This window comes from Plectropomus leopardus, chromosome 21 (assembly GCF_008729295.1).
Source record: "Plectropomus leopardus isolate mb chromosome 21, YSFRI_Pleo_2.0, whole genome shotgun sequence".
NCBI lineage: Eukaryota > Metazoa > Chordata > Actinopteri > Perciformes > Serranidae > Plectropomus > Plectropomus leopardus.
In genome coordinates this window covers 3,841,360-3,866,765 of record NC_056483.1, presented here as the reverse complement: position 1 = coordinate 3,866,765, position 25,406 = coordinate 3,841,360, and the positions used below count along the sequence as shown (strand labels likewise).

The 25,406-nt window shown below is 38.9% G+C and overlaps 1 protein-coding gene across 2 annotated transcripts in view; it reads left to right on the top strand.

The window, feature by feature from the left end:
- The window catches only part of cnksr2a (connector enhancer of kinase suppressor of Ras 2a), a 61,035-nt gene that overhangs the window by 27,349 nt on the left and 8,280 nt on the right, over positions 1-25,406 (top strand). For both annotated transcript variants that reach the window (XM_042510816.1, XM_042510815.1), the window contains exons 7-21: positions 2,415-2,474; positions 2,815-2,883; positions 4,648-4,794; positions 6,647-6,759; positions 6,892-7,046; positions 7,292-7,381; positions 10,488-10,702; positions 13,040-13,091; positions 17,634-17,809; positions 21,084-21,157; positions 21,289-21,360; positions 23,182-23,249; positions 23,382-23,479; positions 23,969-24,187; positions 25,135-25,276. In XM_042510816.1, the coding sequence (XP_042366750.1) occupies positions 2,415-2,474; positions 2,815-2,883; positions 4,648-4,794; positions 6,647-6,759; positions 6,892-7,046; positions 7,292-7,381; positions 10,488-10,702; positions 13,040-13,091; positions 17,634-17,809; positions 21,084-21,157; positions 21,289-21,360; positions 23,182-23,249; positions 23,382-23,479; positions 23,969-24,187; positions 25,135-25,276 (1,750 nt within the window). The remainder of the gene's footprint in view (positions 1-2,414; positions 2,475-2,814; positions 2,884-4,647; positions 4,795-6,646; positions 6,760-6,891; positions 7,047-7,291; positions 7,382-10,487; positions 10,703-13,039; positions 13,092-17,633; positions 17,810-21,083; positions 21,158-21,288; positions 21,361-23,181; positions 23,250-23,381; positions 23,480-23,968; positions 24,188-25,134; positions 25,277-25,406) is intronic.

Below are 25,406 nucleotides of genomic sequence, written 5' to 3'. Positions count from 1 at the left end.
TTTGCATTGGATTGTTAATTATTGAATCAATACATTGATCCAGATCGATGTATCATTACAACCCCAGCAGGGTTCCTGCAAATCCCTAAAAAGTCATAAAAGGCATGAATTGATTCATATTAAAATAAGTCTTTTATTAGTGTTAAATGACTTAGATCAATCTTCCAAAAGTCTTTAAAATGCTAAGAGAGAGGATTTAAATAATTTTAAATTGTCTCACGTTCCATTATAAAATTCCAAGATAATTGTTAACATCTACATTTGAAAAAATGACAATTTACTGAACGCCTTTCCGATTAGTGTGATGCAGATCAGGATATTGGGTCCAACGTATGCAGAGTGAAAAACACAAACTGCCAAGAAAACTCACCAACAAACACCAATTCTGTTCTACCCTCATCTCCACTACAAGACAAAAAAGTCACTTTTATGTTACAATAAATATGTGGGCAAAATTGTTCCTAACCCCAAGTACCTAATTTCATCCCATGTTTTTTTTTGTCAGTTTTATGTTATTATAAAATTGCTCCTGAATAATTTCGTTATGAGTGGCATTAAAAAAGTCTGAAATATAACTTATTTCAAGTTGAAGGATCCCTGCATAGTTTATTGTATGATAAGGAGCCTATAATTAAAGAGATTGTTTTTCTTAGAAATAATACAATACCAAAACCTTTGTATATGTACAATGTATATGTACTGCAATAGTCAGAATATAAGACTATCATGATTATAAGATTACTCTTCCATTTCCAACAGTAATATGGAGGTCAACCTGGTGTCCTTGGCTCTGCAGTACAACTAAAAATCAGTTTGATTCAACATCCAAATATAATGCAGTTGTGCAGAATTTAATATCTACAAGTGTTTAAATACTATACGAACAAAAGGTTTAGACAGCATTTCCTCTTATTAAAGTAAAACCAAAAAACCAAACAAAAAGAACCAGCAAAAGTTCTGGATTTGTAATGAATAGTTTTAAATAAAAACAAGAAACACATTTTATGTTTTTGGATGTAATTTAGTGTCTTTTAATGGTGTTATTGCATAACCTGCTTTTACAAGTTAAAATTTCCAACACATTGAGAGACTTATAACAGTGTCACATAGAGATTAGCTGATTCCAATTTGGATCCGGTTTCTGATTGGCAAAATAACTGGAAAAAAAGGATTTGTTAAGCTCTGCTGCTAAAAAATCTCATAACAAATCTTCTGTCTCACTTTTTTTTAATCAGCGAAGAGCAATAGAAAATATGTAGGTAGCAGCTTTTTTTGGCCAACTGTTGCTAATTAAAATGACATCAGCTGCAGCAAATTAATGCTTATTCAGAAAAGTTGGCTGTTCTCAATGTGCAGCTTCTGCATACATTTAGCCAAAGATTAGACGTGACCTCACCTTAATTTAAAGGAACAGTCCCCAGTTTTCCTCTTACCATCAATCTAGATTGTTTTGGTGTTAGTTGTTGAGTGTTGGAGACATTGAATGGAGAGATATCTGTCTTCTCTCCAATATGATGGGAGTAGACGGCACTGTGAGATGCACATCAACACTAAGAACAACCAAATATACTAAGAGAAAAATATGTAAAATTAAAAGAATATACCATTAATTTAAAATGAGTGGAAAAAAAGTATTTGAAAAAAGTATAAAAACTCATGCAGCAAAAACAGAGATGGTTTATTCTCTATTCATTGTCTTGACGCCTACATTGCCCATAAGGCAACTTAATTACCATCAGTAGTGTCAGAGATTCAGGTGTGGTTTTGATTTTGGGGTGAGCTGTCCCTTTAAGAATCTTCCAGTTAAATTTTGTCTAATATTTTAATGTAATCATCTGGTGGTGGTGGTAATGATAATAATAGGTTAATAATAATAATAATAATAATAATAACATAATAATAATAATAATAATAATAATAATAATAATAATAATAAATATAATATAATAACTTTATTTACAAGATCTTTTTTATAACACAGTTACAAAGTGCTTTACAAAAATGAAGTAGATGATTTAAAAAAATTTAAAAAGTTTAAAAGGTATATTATATGGCACAAATGAGCTACACATAAGGAAGAGTAAAACAAAATAAAAATAAATAAAAAAAAACGTGTTCAAAACAATATAAAGCCTTTTGAAGCACATGTAAAAAATGTATATTTTTTCAAGGGATTTAAATGTGGCTGAAGTATTTCCAGGCACAGATGGCTGCAGCTGTTAAATTAATGTGTCAGATACATTTAATTCCCATGTCATTTCGCTTATCTCATTTTCAGGTTGTAGGTACATTAATCATGCTGCCACTAAAAACTATTTCTTGGCTTCTCAAAAAAGGTTACAAGAAATGTTTGAGTGAAGCTTGGTGAAGCTTATAATATTTGATAAAGCTTCATTCTTCCTTCTGTCTATCAGGGAATGTACATTAAGTCCACCTACGACGGCCTCCACGTGATCACAGGAACTACTGAAGGGGTGAGAGGCTTACAGTCCCATTTTCACACTTTCACATACTGAAACACATCCAAGCAGTTCGCTTCATCTGTGACATAAACAAATGAATTCCCAAAAACACCAATGAAGTGGATTTCCCTGCACACTCGGGGGGGTTGATGTGTATAGAAAAGCGATTCTTACTCTACATAACTGACAACATTTAGATCCATAACGGCATATCAGATTCTATAGGGATGACTCTGCTAAGCTTTCCCTCAGTTACATTACAGCGTGTTGAAGTGCAGTCTGTCGGCCGGTATGCAGCGATCAATAAACACGGATCAATTCATAGTCGCCTGTTTCTGTTCTGTCTCTGTAGTCTCCAGCTGACCGCTGTAAGAAGATCCATGCGGGAGATGAAGTCATACAAGTTAATCACCAGACTGTGGTGGGTTTCTTATTGTGTATGTGTGTGTTCCCATATGTTCTAAATATACCTTTTTTGTGTTTATTTATTGCTGTTATATAAGAATAGAAATTGAACTTAAAGAGTTAATCAAAATATCTTGACTGCATAGGGTTAAATGCATGTTTTAAATATATATATATATATATATATATATATTTATTTTTATTTATTTATTTTTTTAACCCTGTGTATATCAGGGGTACCCAACGTTGTGTCCACAAGCACATGGTTGCCTGCAGGGAGCCGATGAGTCGCCTGCAGGACATTTTCTAAGAATAACTGCGGTCAAGCCGGCACTCACTGGCAACTCGCGGTCGAATCAGCCGGACGCTACAACTCAAGTGCACCCAAACACTGAAACGCATTGTAAAAGCTTTCGAACGGCCCAGATAGAGCTGACAGGGAGAGCTAGTGACAGACTTGGCAAAGTTAGCAGAAGGATGTATTCATGATACATGTGGTTTTCAAAATAAGTGTAAACTAAAGGCAAAATACACTGAATAATTGGATAGTATTCACAAAAAGTTTAAAACATATTACTTGTGTCCCTTAATAACACTAAATTGTGAGGGAAATGTCTACGTTGTTTAATTTTTGGGTTTATGGAAATAAAATTCTGACTATAACTGATATATTTGAGTTGAAGACACTTTAGACCACATATAGACACAAAATGACACGCAAGTTCTGATCGTATTTGGAATATGGTGTTTACATGAGCACAGAGAAAGTGTGTTATTTATATTCCCTGTATACATCCTAGTTTCTTTTGGAGTAGTCCAGCTACCATATTTGGCTTTCTCATAAACAGAATTTTGTGTTTACATGCTCAAACACATACATGGGGATACTCCAAAAAAAACGGTTATTCATGATCCTTTAAACGCAGTCACAGACCGTGCAGTTCCCATCAGTTCCACTGGGTGTTTTAGCATCTTTCAGATCATTGTTTTTGTTACGCAATCATCAATCATCAATAATCAGAAAAGATTCATACGAAGATCAAATTTATACAATAGGATTTAGTTTTTTCGATCTTGTGTGCCTATGTATTACGCATCAGAGCCCTTGAAGTCTTGTTTTTACCAGGTGTTATCTGGCTGTTAACTATAAGACCTGTCAGTTAAATCAGGAAATTAAGCCGGTTGCAATTATGTGTCTCGAATTTTGTGGCCGGGCGACCCGTTTGTTTACATCTACACTGCAGATTGTGCCCTTACAGGATGCAGATGCACGCAGCATGCATCGCAATTAGTGTAATCAGATCCTCCAACCCTCTCTGCACCTCGTCTGGCATTATGATCAGATCTCAGGTTAATCCAGTAAACGCAGTTAAGATTTGCTTTAATTAGAAAGTATCTCTCTCCAAAAAGCACAAGTGACTAAAGGGAGGAAGAGCCATGAACGACAAGAAAAGATAAATTCTGGTGGCCTTTATGGTTTTTATTTTTGTGTACAGTTTTGGTCCTACAAACAAAGAGTGTTGGCTTGGTTTTGTGAGAAGATTTGCTAAAAAAGTAGATGTATGATAAGATGCATTTGTTTTCAAATTGAGGGCAGGTTACATCACATGAAAGCTCTATAGATAGACTTACCACCTCCACACCCACTTGCACAGAAGGCTCAACAAGCGAGGCCCAATCACGACGTGGACAGAATTCAAACGACAGGCAGAAGATAAATATGATTTTGTCGTTCATTAACCCGATGATGATGATCACTTCGACCCTCTCCCATCCACAGGTGGGCTGGCAGTTACGCAACCTGGTCGGCTCGCTGAGGGCCGATAAAGGCGTCGTGTCCCTGACCCTGAAGAAGCGTCCGCAGAGCACGCTCAGCTCCGCCCCTGCTCTGCTGAAGAACATGCGCTGGAAACCCCTCGCTCTGCAGGTGGGACCGGCTCTACCGTTTATAGACTTTATTAAGGCACCGCGCTGGCCCACATAACTCCCCACAGCATTCCCACTCCCTGTACGACTGCAGCCAAAGCGTGTAATTAGGTCACGATACTGTGGCTCAGCATGGTTTTGTTTGCCAGCCGAAACACACTGGGATGAATGGGAAGGGAAAATTGATGGCACCCTCCACCCACATTCCCAGTGCGCCCTCAATTATGAAATTTATCTCCCTAATTAACACTGATTATCCACACAATCATGAGGAGAACTGTTTTTCTCTGCCCTCCATCTGTTTTGTTTTGTGCAGCCGATTTAGTCATGCCTCTTTGTGGTTCTGCACATGACATACAGAACTTTAATATAGCAGAAACTTTTTACTAAGTATAGTAAAAAGTTACTTGGCGTCCTGAATAGAGAATAAAGTCACATTCGCTGTTTGTGTTTTGTAATACGAGCTTCTCTATTTGTTGTTGTTTGTAGACATTCGGCGTGCATGCATGGGAGAGCGTGTGTGTCTTGTATTTTTATCCCTCTGGTTAGCTAATTGGCGCCAGTTCACACTGCACACACACGGCAGTTACCACTTATAACGGTGATTTCGGCGTTCTGGAAGCCGAGTGCCCACCCTCAACACGTCTCCACTTCCTCCCACTGTACAAAAATAAAGCCCAAGAAACCCGGATATAGCCATCGCCGTCTAATGCTGGTGCTTTATTTTGGAGACAGAGTCTGCACAGTAGATTGCCACACAGTAGCAATCTTAAGAGCACACTGATTGGCACATACAGCTGTCGATCATGACGTTAAATTCACTTTTTACAGCATAGAATAACTAATTAAAAGCAATCTTATCAGAAAAAGGAGCACTTGAACAAACATCTAGGTAATTATAACTACCTTAAATGGCAGAAAACATCAGCATGTACTTTAAATTTTTAGTTTGGCCATCTATCTACATACATGGAGTGGGCGGGGTTTATGACCTATTCTGCAGCCAGCCAGCTAACAGTGCAATTGAGACATTTTGGCATCTCTTTGGGGAGCTGTCATGTTATCCATCTTTATTTACAGTCATCGTCCCGACACTTTAACCACGTAAGCTCTGTCAGCAACAAACCCTCCTCCCCTCCATCCGCTATCTCTGTTACTGGGGATAGAAACTGCTAAGAAACTACAGTTGCCCTTTTTACATAATGAAGTCTGTTCTTTATGTTTCATTTGCATTTTTAAACAGAACCAAACAACAGCAGATTTTAGACAACATGCTGTTTTGTGGAAGCAAAGGAGGCGGGACAGTTATGACTTTTAACACGACAGCATCTGCTTGTTGTGTGACAATTTACATACACACCAGCAGCCTTTTCCAAACAATAACAACTGCAGAACATAGCAAAAGCAATCATTCACCATCTCTGTTATGTAGCAGCTGATCTTGTCCTCTGCTCAGAGAGTTAGGAACTCCTGAAATCGAATTGTTTTCTCAATTCACAGACATTTTCAGCAGCTGTTATTCCTCTTTGAGTTAGCTGCTAACTGCTGCCAGCTGCTTTTTAAATATCCCACAGCGAGTCGTGCACACACACACACACCATCAAAAGTCCTGCTGGCTGTCCCTTTTTATACAGACGTTGCCACAGTCGTTACGATAATGTTGTTACCTCCCTTGTCGGCAAGACAACTGTTCCCCTCATTTCTGTAATTGTACCTTTTAACAGAACGGCAGCGTGACACAATGTCGCCCTATAAGTTGCAGAAAAAAAGCTGCTTGATTTTCATTTTAAAGATGTCAGAAAAGGTGTAAAATAAAAGTTAAAGACAAAATTTGTCCGATTTTCTTTCTGCAGCCGACCAGAAGCCCAGGCAGTGGTTCGGGCACACCCTCAGGCACACCCACCAAGAGCTCCGCCCTGCAGGACCTTTACATCCCACCTCCACCTTCTGAGCCATACACACCCAGGTACTGTATCTTAGTTTGTCCGCTCATAGAGAAAATAAAATGATAAGAAAGTAAATCTGTTGACAGAAAAGAGGAGCTTTGACTTTGATGTACAATTGTTTGCTGGTAAATCTGCCTCTGCTGTTGCCATAGAGATGAGACAGGAGCCTTGTCTGGGGATGAGGCATCGCGTAACCACGGTGGCGTCAGCGTTGCTAAGCGCTCTGAGTCACCAAACTCCTTCCTGGATCAAGAGTCTCACCGGCGAGAAGAGGAGGAGTCCGTGTACTGCACCACACCTACATATGGTACGAGATGAAAAAAAAAAGCGAGTTCAATCTCATTGTGCTGCAGCGAAACACTTCAAAAAACAATCATGAGGCTGAAAACCACCTGCCAGCCCGAGGCGGTAAATAAAAAGTTTTAGAAAGTGATGGAGCTCTCTACATCATGCATGAAATAATAGAGAAACTCTGCAAGAATCTAAAGTATCACATATCAGAATATAAAAACTCCAAAGAGAATATTAAGTTTTGTAATTGTGTACTTGTAGGCAGGCTGAGGCCCATCTCCATGCCTGTGGAGTGTAACTGGGTGGGCGACTATGAAGATCCAGCCAAGCTTAACAGAGAAAGCCGCCGAGGTGAGTGCCGGCGTGTGGAGCGCATATGTGTGTGTGCACCTCCTGAGGAGCCTGTTAGATTCAGTTAAATGTTCCCGTCTCTCTGTATTACGGAGAGATCAGCGCGTGTGTGTGCGGAGATCAATGCGCCTCCATCCCTTTCCTCTAATTCTCCCTGTGATTAGCATCACAGAGAAATAAGAGGGGATGAGAAGGGAAGGAGAGGAGGAAAAAAAAGAGAAAATGTAGACAGTTGGTACAAAGGCAGAGAAAATGAAAGGCAGCTGTGAGGGCAGAAGAATAAAAGAGAGAGACGGCAGCAGGAGGAGGGAGAGAAAGGAGGGATGAGAGGAGGCAGAAAAAGGAAAAAAAAAGACTATTCTCCCTGACCTCCACCTGAATCACTCACGCAGTTGCCATGGTGACGCTGACAGCAGCTCTTCTCGGTGTCTCACTTTCCTCCGGCCGCTGCCTAGCAACCAGGGTAGGACAGGGTGGAAACCGTGAGGACTGTGAGAGAGAGAGAGGTAGTAAGACCTGAGTTTCTCCCCTGGTGGGAGCGGTGAAGAGGAAGTTGGTTGAAAAAGAAGAAAAAAAACATAGAAGAGAGTTACAGACAGTGAACCAGAACAAATTCAATAAGGACTGAGATTTACTCACACATGCATGGACATGTTCTCCCATAGCAGCATGATTGTCCCCGGCAGTAGTGAAAAATATGAATCTGTCAGTCCACTAAACGTATCTCAAAAAAGTGGTCTCATTTTGACTAAGCTACATTTTGACACCGGTTGCTCAGAAAAGCAATCAGTTATTTTCTGGCAAGCAACATTTTTGGTGAAAAGCCGCTTAGGAAGTGTTCTCTTTATGTTTATTGACCCCCCTAAGAGCCAGTGTACCTAACTATGCAGGCATTAGCTGTAAGATAGCTAGTAATTAGCTCAAGGTTGTACTTATTTATACTGTATAAGCATACATTCAGATCAACAAGTCCTCCAACCCATATGACAACACAGGTCAGGCATGTCCAAAGTCCTGAGTCGTAGTCACAAACAGTCAGAAAAAACTCCTGAGAGCTCCTATCTTAGCCTAAAAATTTCTAGCAAGGAGTCTTGACTTAGGAGAGATGTAGGAAAATACTCAGAGCAGCTCTGATCGAGGAAAGCGTCCTGCAAACTGTGAGATTTTTTCAATCTAAGGGGGGCCATCACACTAAGACGCATCACGGCAGGCGCGTCCACTCCAAAAAGTGACATTGATGAATGGTGCGACTCTGTGCCTTAACCGGAAAAGTTGAAAATACTTTACCTTTTATGCACACCCAAAAACTGCCAGAAAAATGCATCACACAGCAGCAAGAGAGGAGCGTCTGACAGGTGTGCTGTACCTTAGAGAAACAATCATTTTGCTGGCAACGCTTCTCTAGCGACGCATCTCGATGTGGTCAACCCCTTATAAGTTTAGTGCAAGCTACACTTTGGGACGTGGATCTTAGTAAACTTGAGTAAGACATCAGATTTGATGTGTACAGAATGTGTGATGGCATCACCTACAGAATAAAGGCTACAATCTACGACATCAACACGCGAGAACAAAACGCCGTTGGTGTGCATTATCCATCTACGCCACTGTAGTGGTAAGAGGAGAATGAAAACAAACAAATCAAGCCTCGCTGTAGTCACATTTATGTGTCAAAAAAGTCTGACGAAGAGGAGAAGAAAAATGTTGGTGCCGTTGTGGCTGAGAAAGACGCAGGTCGTAACCCAGTCACACGGTACGATGGTCATCCCAAATTTCTGACACTGTCAGAATTTTAGCGATCGCACGACTGTAACAACAGCTGTCCTTGAGCCTTTCTTGCTGTGCAACGCCCGTTTAAGAGCCATAACCAACAATATTGCCACGTTTCTTTCACAGTGGTCATCTTTCGTTTGGGACAACCCAAAATCACTGAAGAGACAGAAACTTTTTCTTAGTGAGGAGGTGTGGTTGACCTCAGTGCTAGGTATGACACAGGCTTTTAAAAGATGTGATTGGTTGTCACAACCTTTTGTGAGCCTACAGGTGTGGAAACTCAGTGGTAATAAAATGAAGTCACACGGTGAGACACTGTGAGCACTTTTATGTGTGATTACACTGCGACACTTGTTCCTTTTTCCAGCTGCCAAAAATCTTAGTGTTTTGTTCTCACTTTATTTCTGGTGTTGTATCGTTATTGTGTTGGGTGGGAGATGTGAGTGAATCTCTAATGAGATAGACCACAAACATTATCCTTGGCTGCACTATCTAATCTGTAGCATTTCATTAACTGACTGTCATTCAGCATTTAGAGAATATTTCTATGAGTTTCTGCCATTGTCTTCTCTGTTTAAGAAACTCTAAGCCTCTTAAAAGTCCTCCTCCCTACTCCTAGCCATTTTTTTTTTTTTTTTTAACCTTAGGAGCTCTCTTAGGGGATAGGACACTTTGTAAATAACTTCTCTTTACCAGGATCTAGTATTAACTTTAAGGGAAAATTTATAAACCCAAGAATTTTTAAGAATTTTGGCCTCTTTTTTTATTAAGGCATTACTTTCCAAGTGCAACAACAAATGACAGATTTTGTTGTTCAGATAGAAACAATGAAAAGAGAGAATAGTGGCACTAAAATTAAAAGACAAAAGAAAATCAGACTTAGAAAAGCCATGGTGCACTTTCAGTTGCATCTGTAGGTTTCACAGATATTCGCAGTGAGTTGTGATATTTTCTAAATAACTGATTAACTCCAGAACGATGCCGTGATTAAAGGTCAAAATCTGTAACTTTTCTTTCTTTCTTAAACTCCACCGGTCTCATTTGAATCAATCTTGAGTGAAGTGACCTTTTGCACTGTGTTTTATTCATTTATTTTTAATGTAGTCTCTAATTAACCCACTTAAACTCCTCATCAGTAGCACTGATGAAGAACATATTCCAGAATATAAAACAGTGGATCGATACCGTAAAGTGCTGCAGGCAAAAATTATAAGAGTCTAATTTGGGCACTTGAGCTACAGGTGAACTCGGGATATCACCCCTAATGGAAGTTTAAATTTAATATACTTGACATTAATTTATTCCATGCTGATTTGATTGGATGATTTCACAGAAGCGTCACTGATGCGTTACGTGGGACTGTCCGGGGTGGACGAGAGGACCGGCTCTGACGACTACTCCTGCCACACGGCTCGTCCGGGCAAACGGAGCAATGACACGACCAAACGGGCCAAGAGGCGGAGCCACCACAGTCAAAGCCCCTCCCACTACGTCCTCCAGACAAATCAGAGAGATTCGCCGCCGAGAGACCCGCCCTCCATTTATCATGTAAGTATCTCATTTTGTCAATATCTTTTCTAGTATCAACATACAATGCCAACATTTATGCTGGCGCCTAGGCTGCGTCTTCAAATAGTATGTTTTAACAAATAAACAGTCCAAAAATTCAAAGATATTCAGTTATTATCATGTATGACAAGAAAATAAAAAAAAATCTCACATTAAGAAGTGTGAAACCAACAAAGTTTTGGTTTTTTGCTTTATAAAAGACTGAAACTATTTTTCAAAGATCAAAATAGCTGCCAATTGATTATCTGTCAATGAATCAACTAATGAATCAGTTGACTAACTGTTACAGCTCTAAAGATAACCAGCTGCTTGCTCCAACTTCACATTTTCTTTACAGATGTAAGAGTGGCATTGATCTGCTCTTCTAAGTCTTGGCATGACTACAAATGAGCACCTTTCCCAATATGTCAAACTATTCCTTCAAAAGAAAATCTAAAGCACAACTATGAGCTTTGCAGGTCAAAAATCCATTAAAAAAATGAATTATCAGCATTTGAAGAGGAGAAAAAGCAGTTTATTTTCCATTAAGTTGCAGGTTGTAGCTCTAAGATTGCATTACGTAGTTGCATAATGCGGATCAAACAAGGTTATGAAACTCCTCTGACTTCCCCTCAGTTGCCTTGTCAAAGTACAAACTAGTTAAATGAGGTAACACTCTGCTTCCTCGCTGATTTGTTTTCATGCAGCCAGTGATTTGAGGAAAAACATTTTGAGTTTTTACCCCTGATGAACATGTGCTGTAGTGAAGTGTGATGTAAGTGAATGCTGACTCGTTATTACCTTCTTGTCACTTCCATGACATCTGTCCGCCTCGCCTGTCCGTCTGAGCTCGGCTCTCCCAGGTCCAGACAGTCAGTTTGGCCGGCGATGACCTTATACATTTTGACAGCATCTCTTTGAAAATTAAATGCGTTTCCATGTGTGTGTGTGTTTACAGTGTGCATGGGTGCTGCGATGGCAGATGGCGTGTCAGTGGGAGTGGGCGGGCCCATGTCATCTGTCTTGCTGAGCGTGGGGCTGTGAATGGCCGAGCTCCAGGCTCTGACATGTGTAATATCGTGACATCAGAGCTGATCTGGTGCCTCATCTGACCTGTTGAGAGAGGTCACATCTCAGATCTGCTGGCCTGAGTTTAATTTCATACATCAGGGGTTTTGCAGAGGAGTTTAAAGGACAGGTGCGTCAAAACTCCTTCTCCTCGGAGTCAAAACTTAACACACAGACATGCAACGCATGTTTTTTTATTCAGTATGGCATAAACTTTACAACAAATACATGTTTATTAACCTGCTTGGGAATCATGGAAAATAGTTGCTCATTTTAACTGCAGGACTTGCTTGAGAATCATCAATTATTTTATTTTTTCAGTATCCAATGATGGTTTCCAGTACATCCATGGTGACAGTGCAAAAAGGAGCTGCTAAAGTATAATTCTGCATGCTTTTAATGCATTATGTGTGGTTAATACCTACATTTATTTTTAATGTCATATTTGCTACATTTAATGGCGAAATTATGTTGAAAATAAATTGCCAAATAATAATTCAAATAATTTGCAACAACAAAAATACATAAATAAATATGTTTAGGGAAATAAATAAGGTGAAGTAATACATAAATAAATAAAGAAGAAATTTATACAAAGTACAAATACTGAAAAAGAAATATTAATTTATGTCACACTTAATTGATTAATTAATCTCGATATTTTTTTTACTAGTATTTTTGGTACATTTACTGGCATATTCTTGGGCATATTGATTTTCTTTTTTTTATGTTGGCAGCTTATTTCTTCCATCCAATGTTGCTACTTTACCAAAATGTAAACAAATAGAGGCCAAATGGGGCTCTGGTTGTATCCCATAGCTACAGTGCCTACGACCTTGAAAACCCCTCTTTTGGGTGTTTGCCCTTCACTTTTTGCTTACTGAAACTTTGTGTTTAATCCCCTGTGGCCCCTGAGCTCTATTTTTTCTCATTTCCTCCATCACCTGGATGTCCTGCAGTGCCGCCCCTCCCTTCCTGTCTCTTTGTTCTATGTTTAGAGGTGCGAGAGTTGCTGAAGTCCTCCATGAGGTCGACTCTTCCACCCCGGCATGAGTGCGTGTCTGTGTGAGAAAGAGATAATGAGGGAAAGAGAGCGTCCCTTTGTGTTCAAGTGTCTCCTGCCTCCTCTCCTCCTCGCTCGCTAAGATCTGTCATCTTTTATATCCCAGGATTCTTTGCAGTAAACAAAGGCCACTGATTCATCCTGACAGCCTGCTCTCTCCCCGTCTCACCCTCCCTCTTCTTCTCTTCCTTCCAACCCGCTCTCAGACATACCAACAGTCCTCCTCTCTGCAGTCAAAGAACCGGAAGAAAAATAAAGGTAAGCAGCGAAGCCACCTGTTCGGTCTCCCATTTTTTTTTTGAGCTGCCTTCATAGTGTAACACTTAACTCTCTCAAGGACGCTGCGTTTATGGATGTTATGCAAAAACGCGAGAGCAGCTGCTGCTTCAGTTGAACCAATTATATTAAAGTAATATAACTTTATTTTACAGGTCTTTAATTTGCAAATAGTTTCCTAGAAAGTTTCATGGAAAAAAATATGTATTTTGTCTCTAATTACAGATTAGAACTCCTGGACTTTTATTGTGTTTATAAGCAGAAGCCGAACAATTTCCATTGAATAACAGGCTCCACATTAACCCGAATAAATATCCATTCATTATTCTTTTATTATCGGAAACTTCATTTTCTATTGTGTGCCTGCCTGTAGACAAATTTCCCATCCAGACGTGGTTTAAGACATTAAAATATTCTGCTTTGCATAATAATTTCAGTCTCATACGGTCAGTCCAGACTCTATTAATATGCAAATATTGCTCATTCATCACAATCGAATGCAAGACGTCTCCTACATCAATGAAAATTCAAATTTAACCACTTTGATATTTTCTCGTGTGCAGCTGACCTGCTGTGCATTGACTAAAAGACTCCTAGGGTTATAACCAATTGGAAATTAAAATTTAGAAAGGCTCCAGTGATCCGTGTTTTTGCTCATATTTAGTACCAAATTTTGTAGTTTTATTCCAGGAATATTACCATGAATCTACAGTTACGTAGCGCTGCCTTTCAAGGAAACTTTAGAAAACCAGTGAGGACAGAAAGTGTGTCTTTTATTCATCTTTTTGTTTTTTTGTGAACGCAGGTTTGTCAAATACTTTTTATTTTGGTTGACTATCATCAGAAATCACTATCATTATCATTACACAACTTTAATTCACAGAATGAGTCTATACCGTGGTAAATAGGCCTGGCATTGGAGTGAATATTAACCAGCACTTATTGCACATAACTGTAATAATATTATAATCAGGGTTAGGCCTGCAACTTATTATTTTTATCTGTCATTAGGGGCTCCCTTTGTTTTTGTTGTAATTGATCTTTTTTCTTTAGCGATGTTTTCTCAACTACCCGTTGAATCGTAAACACAACTTTTTCACGAGTGATTGAAAGTGGTGTACAAATGCAGCCCATAAAAATACGACCACAATCAACCTGAAGGGGGTGCTATAATTACAGGTCAACTTTGAAAAGTCACGACTCCCATGCCGTAAGTCCGTTTGATATGAAACTTCCTACAAACATCTTTTAACTCAACATTTTTTTTTACTTTTCAATTTTAAATTTTTTGAAAAGCACATTTTTGACATCGTCCCCTAAACCATAGGGCTGATTGTCACCAAATCATCTATGGATCACTGCTGGACCAAGCTTATAAACAGATATCAAAAGCTTATTGATATCTCATTGCATTTGGAAGATATTCACTTAGAAACTGGGGATGCGGCTCAGCACATAAATAGACCAAACTCCACAAACGTTTGGCTGATCATGAAGAAATTTGCAGGTCTTGTTTACAGAAATACCAGAAACATACTCTGCAAGTTTGTTGGAGCCACAAATGCCAAAATGTTGGCTTGAACCCTGGAATCACCACTTGTGTTTTGTGTTATTTTATTATTACGTCAAAGTAATCTATCTGATGGACCACAGAAATGACAAATAGCCATGACAATTTCCATAAGCTCAAGGTGACCAACCAACTGTTGTTTTTTTGATTAATTGATTAGTCATTTTAATCTTTAAAATGACCCACAAAAGTGATTAATGGCCACAACAATTTCCATTAGCTCAAGGTGACCAACCACCTGTCAGAAACCTAAAAAAAAAAAAAATTAAAGAGAAGAGTAGTTCATTTTCACATCTGAAAAATGTTGTTGTTGATAAAGGTCTAACATTTAAATTGACTAAATCTTTCACTGCTCAGTATTGCAGATACATTATTGCTCACAGGAGAGTTTTTTGGGGTCATTTATTAAAGTTAATGCACAGGTGAAAAAATGCTGGTTGGTAAAACAAAATCAGTCACTTCTTTTTTAATTAATCTGGTGAGATATAAATAAAAAAATCACTGACTGCAGCCATCTATATCCCACATGTTGGAAATTTATCCTGCTGGAGTTCAACTTGAGTCCTCAGAATCATTTCATAGTCAGGAAAAACACGTCTCACATTTTGGTGCAGAGATCTCTGTATTTGCATTTTAACACAACATGCTCATTTTACAGACTTTCATGAGTCCAGACTGAACTGCAGGCGAGACAGCTTTCCATCTGTTTGATACACACTGTACTCTTGGTCCAGATGAAAATCCAGTGATTCAGCATCTCATTATGTCCCCGTTAAGATGAAAACTACTCATGTTTTGATCACATTTCTTTGTAGAGCATTGGAAATATAATATGTTGTATTTGTAAACACACATATCATTGTAAGATTAGTTCTCTCATTACTTTGTTTTCTGATTTTTATGCCTCTGTGCCGGAGATAGCCGTGGCCAGAGGCATTATGTTTCGTGTTTTACGTCTGTCGATCTGCCCTTCCCATTTTCACAAACATAAAATTTGGCACAAACATCCACTTGTAGTGATGCAAGGTCAAAGGTTACTGTCACCTTGCATCAGCGTCATTCTTGTCAGCACAGTGTTTCAAAGACAGCTGAAGATATTTCGTCAAATTTGGCTCAAATGTCCACTTTGACTCAAGAATTAATTGATTAGATTTGGGTGGTTGTAGGTCAAAGGTCAAGGTCACTGTGACCTTTTCTGTCTCATTCTCGTGAATGTAATATCTCAAGAACGCCTTGGCGTTTTAAAAAAAAAAAAAATTTTTGGCACAAACGTCCACTTTGAGTCAAGTGAATTTATTTGATTTTGGTGGTCAAAGGTCACTGTGACCTTGTATTATTCTTGTGAGTGTGATAGATCAAGAACATATTGAGGGAATATCATCAAATTTGGCACAAACGTTCAAGTGGACTCAACAATTAACTGAATAGAATTTGAGTGGTCAAAGGTCAGGGTCACCATGAACTGTCTTTGGCCATAATATGCCAATTATGACAACATTTATCACAATCGTCTAACAGGATAAAATAATGAAGTGGCGAAATTTTATATCCTAAAGGTCAAAGGTCAGCTTCGCTGTGACATCATGTTCTGCAAAAACACTTTTCTGGCCATTGCTAATTGTCTTAAGTCAGGAACAAAAGGGGAGACATTTGGTCAGACACTGAATTGGTGAAACTAATTTTGGGTGCCCACCTTGAAATTGTGCTGATTGTTTTTATCTTCTGTCCTGCCGAGTGTAAAAAATGTGTTTGAAGCAACGGATGTTTTCATAAACACGGATGTAAAATGTAACTGCAACTTGATGCGTTTGCAGAGACATACAATTCAGAGGCAGTAATTCTAGTTTTATGTCTTTCTTTACACAAGTGATGGTATCTTGTGTTTATCAAAATGATAAATCCCTCAAATCCTCCTGCTTCCTCTTGTTTTGGTAATTTCCCTTCCCATTTGTCCTCTCTCCAGCTCCCTGCTATCAGTTTCTTTGCCTCTTTGACCAAAGCTCTTTCTTCCTTTCACCACACTAACGAGGATCAACACGTTGGAAGTGATTTTCTTTCACTTGTTTCACCATCTGCCACCGTGAGAAGCTCTGAAAGCTTAAGCTCCAGCTGCACTTTTTCGGGCGACAGCTTTGTTTGTTTACAGCAATTAAACCAAAGTTTGAAAAACAATGCGGCAGTAATGATTTACTGATTGTTTTAAATGCTCCGAGTAGCAATCTTATCACTCAAGTAATGAAATATTGGTTACTCCCTTTGGTCTGTGGCTGAGGCAGTCTTGTCTCAGTCTCTCCTGGATCCAGAAATTAAATTTGCGATGGTATCAGGCCAGGAGTGTGGAGCTGCTGCACAGAAGATTGGAAATAAAAGGCACTTTTTTACATTTCTAGGATGTATAGTTTCGTCTATATCAGAGTATATTACTTATTAATTATCTGCAGATTCTTTCCAGACTTCAAACCTTTTCACACTGCACATTTGAGCTTTGGTTTCCTTCTGTAGAAAGTTGTTTCCTTTAGAGATAGACTGTGCGCTGCACTTTCCATTGCTGCAGAAATAAATGGAATATTGAACTGCATTTCCCTTTAAGACTTTTGATACAGCACAATAAAAGTTTCTTGGCGGCCGTCAACTGGGAGCCAAGTTTCCCTGGTAATCTTTAATGAGGAGCCTGTTGTGAAAAATGTTATAGGGCTTTCATGCCAGAAGGAAAAAGGCAATTTTTATTAAACACCTCTTACCTTACTGCAGTGCAGCAGCGCTCTGTCAAATCCACAGATTGAACTGTTGCCAAGAATTATTTTGGATGAGGCAATTTGTGAATGCTTTTATTCAAACTGCTGTGAAGGAGCGAGCACTTACAAGCACCTTTTGAATGAAAATGTTACTTTCAGCTCCCATTCTTTCAATTTTCTGATTTATATTGTCCTCGTCTGTCTTCATGTTTTCTGCAGGACGAAGTTTGGCCTCGCTGAGTCGGAGGCGTGTTTCCTGCAAGGCGCTGGGCAGAGGAGACTGCGAGGGCTGGCTGTGGAGAAAGAGAGATGCAAAGGGTTACTTTTCTCAGAAATGGAAGAAGTACTGGTTTGTTCTGAAGGACAACTGCCTGTACTGGTACATCAATGAGGAGGTAAGTCTTTTTTTGTGCTATTTTTTAAATTTTGTTTCAAGATATACATAATTTCGATTCAATTTATTTAGCACATATTAAAAATGACAATGTAATACATTTAAAGAAAAGGAGACATGCAAGGGAAACCCAGATAACCCTCAAGGAGCATGATAAGAAACTATCATTTTTATTTATATCAGTACATACAATCTCTTAACATTGATCAAAACATTTATAAAATTGTTTAAAAAAAAAAAAAGAAAAAATATATATGGGCTATACAAAAATACAAATAAGAAGGGTCAGACAGAAATAATTATGTAAAGAAAAGAAGAAGAGAAGAAAAGGTAAACATGAAAAACACACATAATGTTGGGCTATTGTTATAGTAGATAATGAATGCAAGGATATGCGTGATGCATAGCACTGCAATAAAAAATTGTAAAACTTAACTATTACAAAACACTTACAAAAAAACAAAACTATAACATGAGAACAAAACTTAAGAATAAGACAAAAACACACAGCAGTAAAAGTAGTCTAGTCCCAGGGCTACTGCAGAGAGCCATTACTACAGTAGATGTGCTTGTGATGGTTGTGCAAATTTATGTGGTTGCCAGTGCAGGTCTTACATTGTAAATGGATTCAATTTAAGTGTAGGAGTAGTGCAGGGCTAATGAACACTATGCTATGGATAAAATGGAATGCAAAGTGAATATCAATATATGAACAGAAGTCGCAGAGACAGTGTAAAAAAAGGGGGAAAAGGAAAGCTGGAAAATATAAAATTTAAAATGCAAACATAAGGTTAGATGAAATTCAAAAAGAAGTAGTATATCTGGTCAGTACAAATGTATTCTGAAGGCAATAGCTACATAAAATACAAATGCAAATTGTGCAAAGGTTAACATAACCAGTACATTTTTTGCACACTTTATTGGACATAATTGCAATAATATTATAATCAGGGTTAGGCCTGCAACTTATTATTTTTATCTGTCATTAGGGTCTCCCTATTGTTTTTGTTGTGATTTTTTTTGTTTTGTTTTTTCTTTAAAGATGTTTTCTCAACTACCTGTTGAATCGTAACCAGTAACTTTTCTGTACAGCAGTATAAGACAGACAGAATGCAATGAAATATTTAGCAGAGAAAAGTCATTACGGAGCAAAAGCAGTGGGGTTGCATGGTAATTCACAATCACTATTTTTAGTGATTGATTTAGTTTATTTTTGTCCACTCCTTCTCCCCCTCTCCAGCTGCATTTTTATTGATGCTAAAATATATTTTCAAGTGTCAGTTTCCCAAAAGGTGTAACATATTTCATTGTGTCTAAGAAATTTTCCGAAACAGAGAGGCAGTGATGAAATTTGTCATAATCTCTGCCTGCTGTCACTTAACAGGAGCAGTGCAAGTTTCTGAAATAGTTATGTTAGTGCTCTGTGACCAAGGGAGAGAAAACTGTGCAGAAGTTGCCCTCAAGCTGAATGCCAGAATATTACAGCTATATGAAGACTTTGCCCTGGATAAGCAGCAGGCAAAAGAGATTTTAAACTGATTTCAGCTTAATGTTGTGTTAAGTATAACCCCAGTTCTGAAAAGTTGGCACACTATGTAAAATGTAAATAAAAACAGAATGCAGTGAGTTGCCAATCATTTTCAACATATATTTAATTGAATACAGCACAAATAATATATTTAATCTTCAAAATGATGAACTTCATTCTTTTTGGTAAATAAACACTCATTTTTTATTTAATGCCTGCATCACATTACCAAAAAGTTGGGACAGGGGCATTATTCATCGAAGAACTGAGGAAATTCATTGTTTAAGTTTTGAAAGTGAAATTCTTTGATGCTCTTGCTTCATATGCATGACTGGGGTCCCTGTTGTTGTATTTTACCCTGTGTAATGCATCACAGGGCAAATTACGCAACAACAACCCCCGAACAGAGAGTGCGCTACTTACTGTCAGCTTTTCAGACTAGTTTATACACAAAAATGTGAAGAAAAGTATTATTCTGACACCCTTTCCCTTATTAAATTGAGAGATACAACTGTACATTTTTTTAATCCACTTTATCTCAGTTATTAAAGACTTATTGCCTCATTAACTCATAATAAAACACACTTCATCCAACCCAAAACCAAACCCAAGTCCGCTGTTCCAACAATCATGGCTCCAGTTTGGTCAAAATAAATCCTTAATTCAACAAGTTAGATGTAAACAACATGCCATTATTCCCCGCGGTCTCTCTCTGCTGTTTCTGGCCGCCTGCTGTTTACAGCCCTCTAACTTCTCCTTACACCACTCAGTGTTGTGGTGTCTTTCAGCCCAACTGCCTGTCCCACCGGTAGAGACCAGAGACTGAAATCTGGTGGTGCATGCTGTGTACCACATACAGTGAGTTTGATAGAAAGATAAGTGCCTGTATTAAGGACAGTATTGAAAAATATACCTTCAGGATTACTAAATCCCCTGGTATACAGTAATACCATGATACTGCCTTAGCTTAGTACCCTCACTCTTTTACCACAAAGCCACTCTGTTCTAACACCTGCAGAATGTGACTCATTGTCTTACTGGAATAAGTAGGGACGTCTGAACGGCAGCGTATGTTGCTCCAAAACCTGTATGTGGCATTTTTGGCTATAAAATAAATTGCAGTAAATGTCAACATACTCACTAGTGAAACATCTGTAAAATTACCTGTTGTGTCCAAACCAACACTTTTCAGCCTGTACATAAAGCTGATCATTAATCAGTTTAGCCTCACTAGAATTAACCAGACAAACAAAACTCAGACAAAAATGACAATAAATACAAAGCTTATGGACATCCGCATTGGGTGCCAAAAGCAATTTAAAGCTACACAAATTAAATAACTGGATAGAGCCTAATAGAGCCACCAGCAGAATAATATCATCACTTAGGCAGAGAACATGAGGCTGTCTAACAATGTAATTGCAAAGCAGCTGCAGCCACAAACACATTACAGCAAAGGAGAGACTGCACAGTTATTATATTGCACACAACATTATGTTGCTCGCCAAAATTGTGTTTATTCAGAGAGTGATTACAGATAGATACATTATTTTGAGCCTGTTTTCATTTCCCCGAATTTCTACAACAGGTGCAAAATAAGCACAACTGGGTCACAACACTCACAATTATGGAACATACTTCATATTGTTATAAACCAGATTTTTGCTTTAACATTTCTCCTTTCACCCTCCCCATTAGCCTATTATTTAAGTTTTTCTTTATATGTTCAATTTCTCCTGCGGCTCAGGACGAGAAGGCCGAGGGTTTCGTCAGTCTTCCAGAGTTTAAGATCGACCGGGCCAGTGAATGTCGCAAGAAGTAGTAAGTACACGATAAAAACGGTGCATTGCATATTCATGTGTTTACACTCCACATCAAGTTCACATGCTCTTAAGTATAAATGTTTGCCTGTAAAAAATAACTCCCTCTGTCCCCCTCCCGTGTCTCTCTAGTGCTTTCAAAGCGTGTCACCCCAAGGTCAAGAGTTTCTACTTCGCAGCAGATGGAGTGGATGACATGAACAGGTAAAGCAGCATGTGCTAAACACGGATGAAGGTTATGCAGAAGGGCAAACTCCCTGCAGGGTGGCAAGAGTGCAGCTTCCTGTTTACTATCCCCAAAGCACGAGACAAATATGTTTTTCATGTGATGATAAAAGAAAGGCCTGTTTTTATCCGGGCAGTGACGGGTATGAAAAACATCATTTGCAAGATATATTTCCATAGAGGCTCCAGTTTCAACCTGTGCAGAGGCTCGCCAGACTCTACCTTCATTTACATAATGATCTCTTCACTGCAGACAGCATTTGTTAGAACATTTTGAACAGATCATTTCATTCATTTCCAATGACTTTCAAAATGAAAATAATCAAAGATTTAATGAAATTCCTGTAAAAGGTTAAACTGCAGGGGAAACAGAAGAACATCTGCCCACTGGGGGATTATTTTTTTTTGCATTTTTGAGAGAAATAGTCTCTACGAACTTTCTAAATGACTTATTAGGGAACATTTTGTGAAATATTCCTTGCTGAGAGTTAAAGAAGAAGCAGCTGGTTAGCTAAGCTTATCATAAAGACTGGAAGCTGGGAGAAACAGCGAGTCTGGCTGATAAACCACAAGTTTTAGATTTTGTGGTTTGGAACTAAAAGAGTCGCTTTGCCTGTGGCAGGTGAAGGACACGACCCGCTTACTCGGAAAACGAGTGGTGGAAGTGGCCGCAGGTGGTTTTACTGTTGCTAAAGCTACATAAAAAGGCTTTTTATTGCTATGAATGGAACTAATGCTGAAAACACACTGAGCAGCAAAGTGCAGCTCATCACAATAACTTAACACGGTAGCTTTTTTTTGCAGCCGGGAGGCGTGTTAATGTGTTTCAGGAGACATTCTTCGTAACATAGGTCAACATGTAACAGGGCTCTGCTAACTGAAGGGCTGAGGGGATTCTCTGACCGCAATTTGCTGTTCGAAGTTAAACCAAGTTAAACCATTCCCAACTTTAGGTTTGTCAGAGCCTCTCAGAAAATTTAAAGGTCTACAGTCTGGAGCAGCCACAGAAGGTTTCCACACCCATTGCATGGCAGCTCATGGCAGGCCGCCCTTGATCTCTCGACTGACTATATCAGCCAACTGTAAAAGCTCCTGCTTTTTACAGCATAAGATGTAAACATTAACCCTTTCAAACCTGAGCAAATTGGCTTGATTACTTTCAAAAACATGGGAAGAAGGCAATGAGCAATTTAACAAGAAAATTTGCAAGAAATTAGTAAAAATTTACAAGAAAATTACCTAAAATTAGTTTAAAAAAAAGGAAAAAGGAAAAAACACAAAGAGACAAAAAATACCTTAAAATGTATAAAAACTGTGAAAAACTTTGTTTATGTACCATAATTTTAAATATATAATAAAAGAATCTTGAATGTCTTGCCAAGTTTCTCATTGCCTTTTCCCATGTTTTCAAAAGAAATCAAACCAATGTTCTCGGGTCTCAGAGGTTTAAAGGCTTGTGAAAACAATGCAGCTCAACAAAACTGATGTCAATCCAGGTTCGAAAGAGTTAATGGCGCTTCCTCGGCTAAGCTGTAATGTTAGCTTAGTAGGTGACCTAGCAGTAGATGCATGTTGCCTTTATTCACTGATACATTTGTACTTTTTTGAGCTTTGAGCACCACAAACCGAGCGCCACCTTGTTCCATTATATTGGTAAAAGGCAGACATCTCTACAGCCGATGTCTTAACAACTCAGCAACTCAAAGCTGTCTATACTGATAAATAGGATGTATTCCTTCTTTCTTTTTTTACATTTAATTTTCAGCTGTGTGATAAATCCATAAATCTGAACCCTTCTAGATGGCTGAGTCGTCTCAACATGGCTGCTGTGGGTTACGCCGAGCGAGAGAGGATACGCCAGGAGCAGGGTGAGAGTTCATTATAGTGTCCTCAAGACTCACAGTGAACTTATATTGCAGTATTTGAACCACATTTTATGATATTTGTATAGTAGATGGATAGATGATGTTCCTGACTGTGTGTGTGTGGGTTTCCTGCAGATTACTGGAGTGAGAGTGAACATGAGGACGACACCACCTCCAGCCCCAAACAGGACAGTCCCCCACCTCCATATGATACCTACCCACGGCCTCCATCAGTGAGTCACGCACACACACTCATATAAAGTACATGCTGTACTTGAAGGCGAAACTCCTGCTCAGTGCTCCTCCGCAGTCCATTTTAACAGTTGAAGTTATTGCCAATTTAGCCTACAGGGAGTGGTGAGGCTAAATTTGGTATAATTGATGCTATAATTGCTTTGCTCCACATTAAATGAATTGTATTTTTTTCAGCATAGGATTAAATGAAAAGCTGAAACAACAACACTTTACTACAACAGCACTTTAGTTTAAATAATCACCAGACACACAAGCAAGATAATGATATTTGCAAATCCTTGTAATAAAGAGCCTCTGCCTTTTTTCTGCTTCCACTCCTGTCCAAACACTCGTTACTTCTTTCTCAAGCTTCACCACGCCTCCTCGCCAGATGAAATCCTTCTTTCAAGTGTGTCATTACAATTCAATGAGACCCGCAGATTAATTCATGCCTACCACATCTTCACTCTCTCCCCTCTGTCTGTCAGATGAGTGCCTACTTGGAAGGCCGGACCACTCGACTGTCTTCCACAGAGACGTCTCGATCACGCTCCTCCCAGGAGGACTTCCTCTGTGGCGAGCCCCCCGCGGTGGCTGCAGAGCCGCAGTACCATCCCGGTCCTCTAGGGGGAAGCAGCACTCACAGTGGGAGGAAACCAGGAGGCAGCAGCAGCAGCGATGTGCAGTACAGATGTGATCCTGTAGAGGTGTGTGTTAGTCTGTCCGGAGCAAGACATCGCAGCGACTAAAGACCAGACGGTTACACCTTAAATTGAGATTTTCGTTTAAGTCTGAGTTGTCCTTACAGTAAGATCGGTTGCACTAAACACCCTCCTCTTCAATGTTATTTTAAAAATCTAACTCAAGTGTTTAACCCTTTGAAACCTGGATCGACATCACTTTTTTGTGCTGCTTTCAAACACCTTTCATGAGCTTGTAAACCTTTACACCCTGAGCAAATTTCTTTCAAAACATGGGGAAAAAAGGAAATGAATGACATAAATTGTCAAATTTCAACACGTCCTGTCAAGGCAGTAATTGGCACACAATTAGCTGATTACATCCATCCTATCAGTAGGGACTCTTGATATTAATTACCTCAGAAATTATTATAATAGCTTTTGTTCCAGACAAAATGTACATTTAGATTCCCCACAAGTCTCAGTTTGTGTTTGTTCCTCCAGCACTTCTTCTGTTTTGGGTGTCATGAATATTTTATGCATTCATGATTCTTCAAATTCACCAAATCCAGGAGTTTGGGAAATTAGCTTTTAAAAATTCATACAAATTATACAAAAATATGCAGTTCAGCGGTACTAGACTCTTAACTTTTTTCTCGTGGGCAGTGAAGTGAAGCAGCCACATCAGAATATTATATTTAAAGTATTTTACTGCTGAAAAGCTGTCGTGTGTAAGCGATTAGCCCTCTTCCTCTGAATGGTTTGTTTATCCTGATTAGTTACTCTCTCTGGGTTCATATTAAAAAAAACATATAACCAACATTGTTTTCTGTTAAACTACATACAGTTAAAGCTAGATGTGATTTACTGGACACATGGATGACTTTACTCTGAAAATCTAATCACTGCTTAGTTGGAAAGTTGCACATAAAAAGTGATGAATAGTATGTTGTTTGTGTCTCTGTCTACTGCAGTATCGATCCAGTCCCGCAGGAGGCAGCAGTGAGACGGGGTCTCCAGGCCGCTCATCGTCTTCGCAGAGACGTTCGTGGCAAGACCTTATTGAGACACCGTTAACTGAAGCTGGACTGCACTACCTACAAACTGGACCACTAGGTAACAACTTATTCTCTAACTATTGGACGAAGATATCATTGTTTTGTTTTGGGTCACAGAAATAAAGCCAATATTTTCCCCATTTAGCATCTGTTGCTTTAAGCCCTCCTCCCAAAAAAACCCTGTCTGC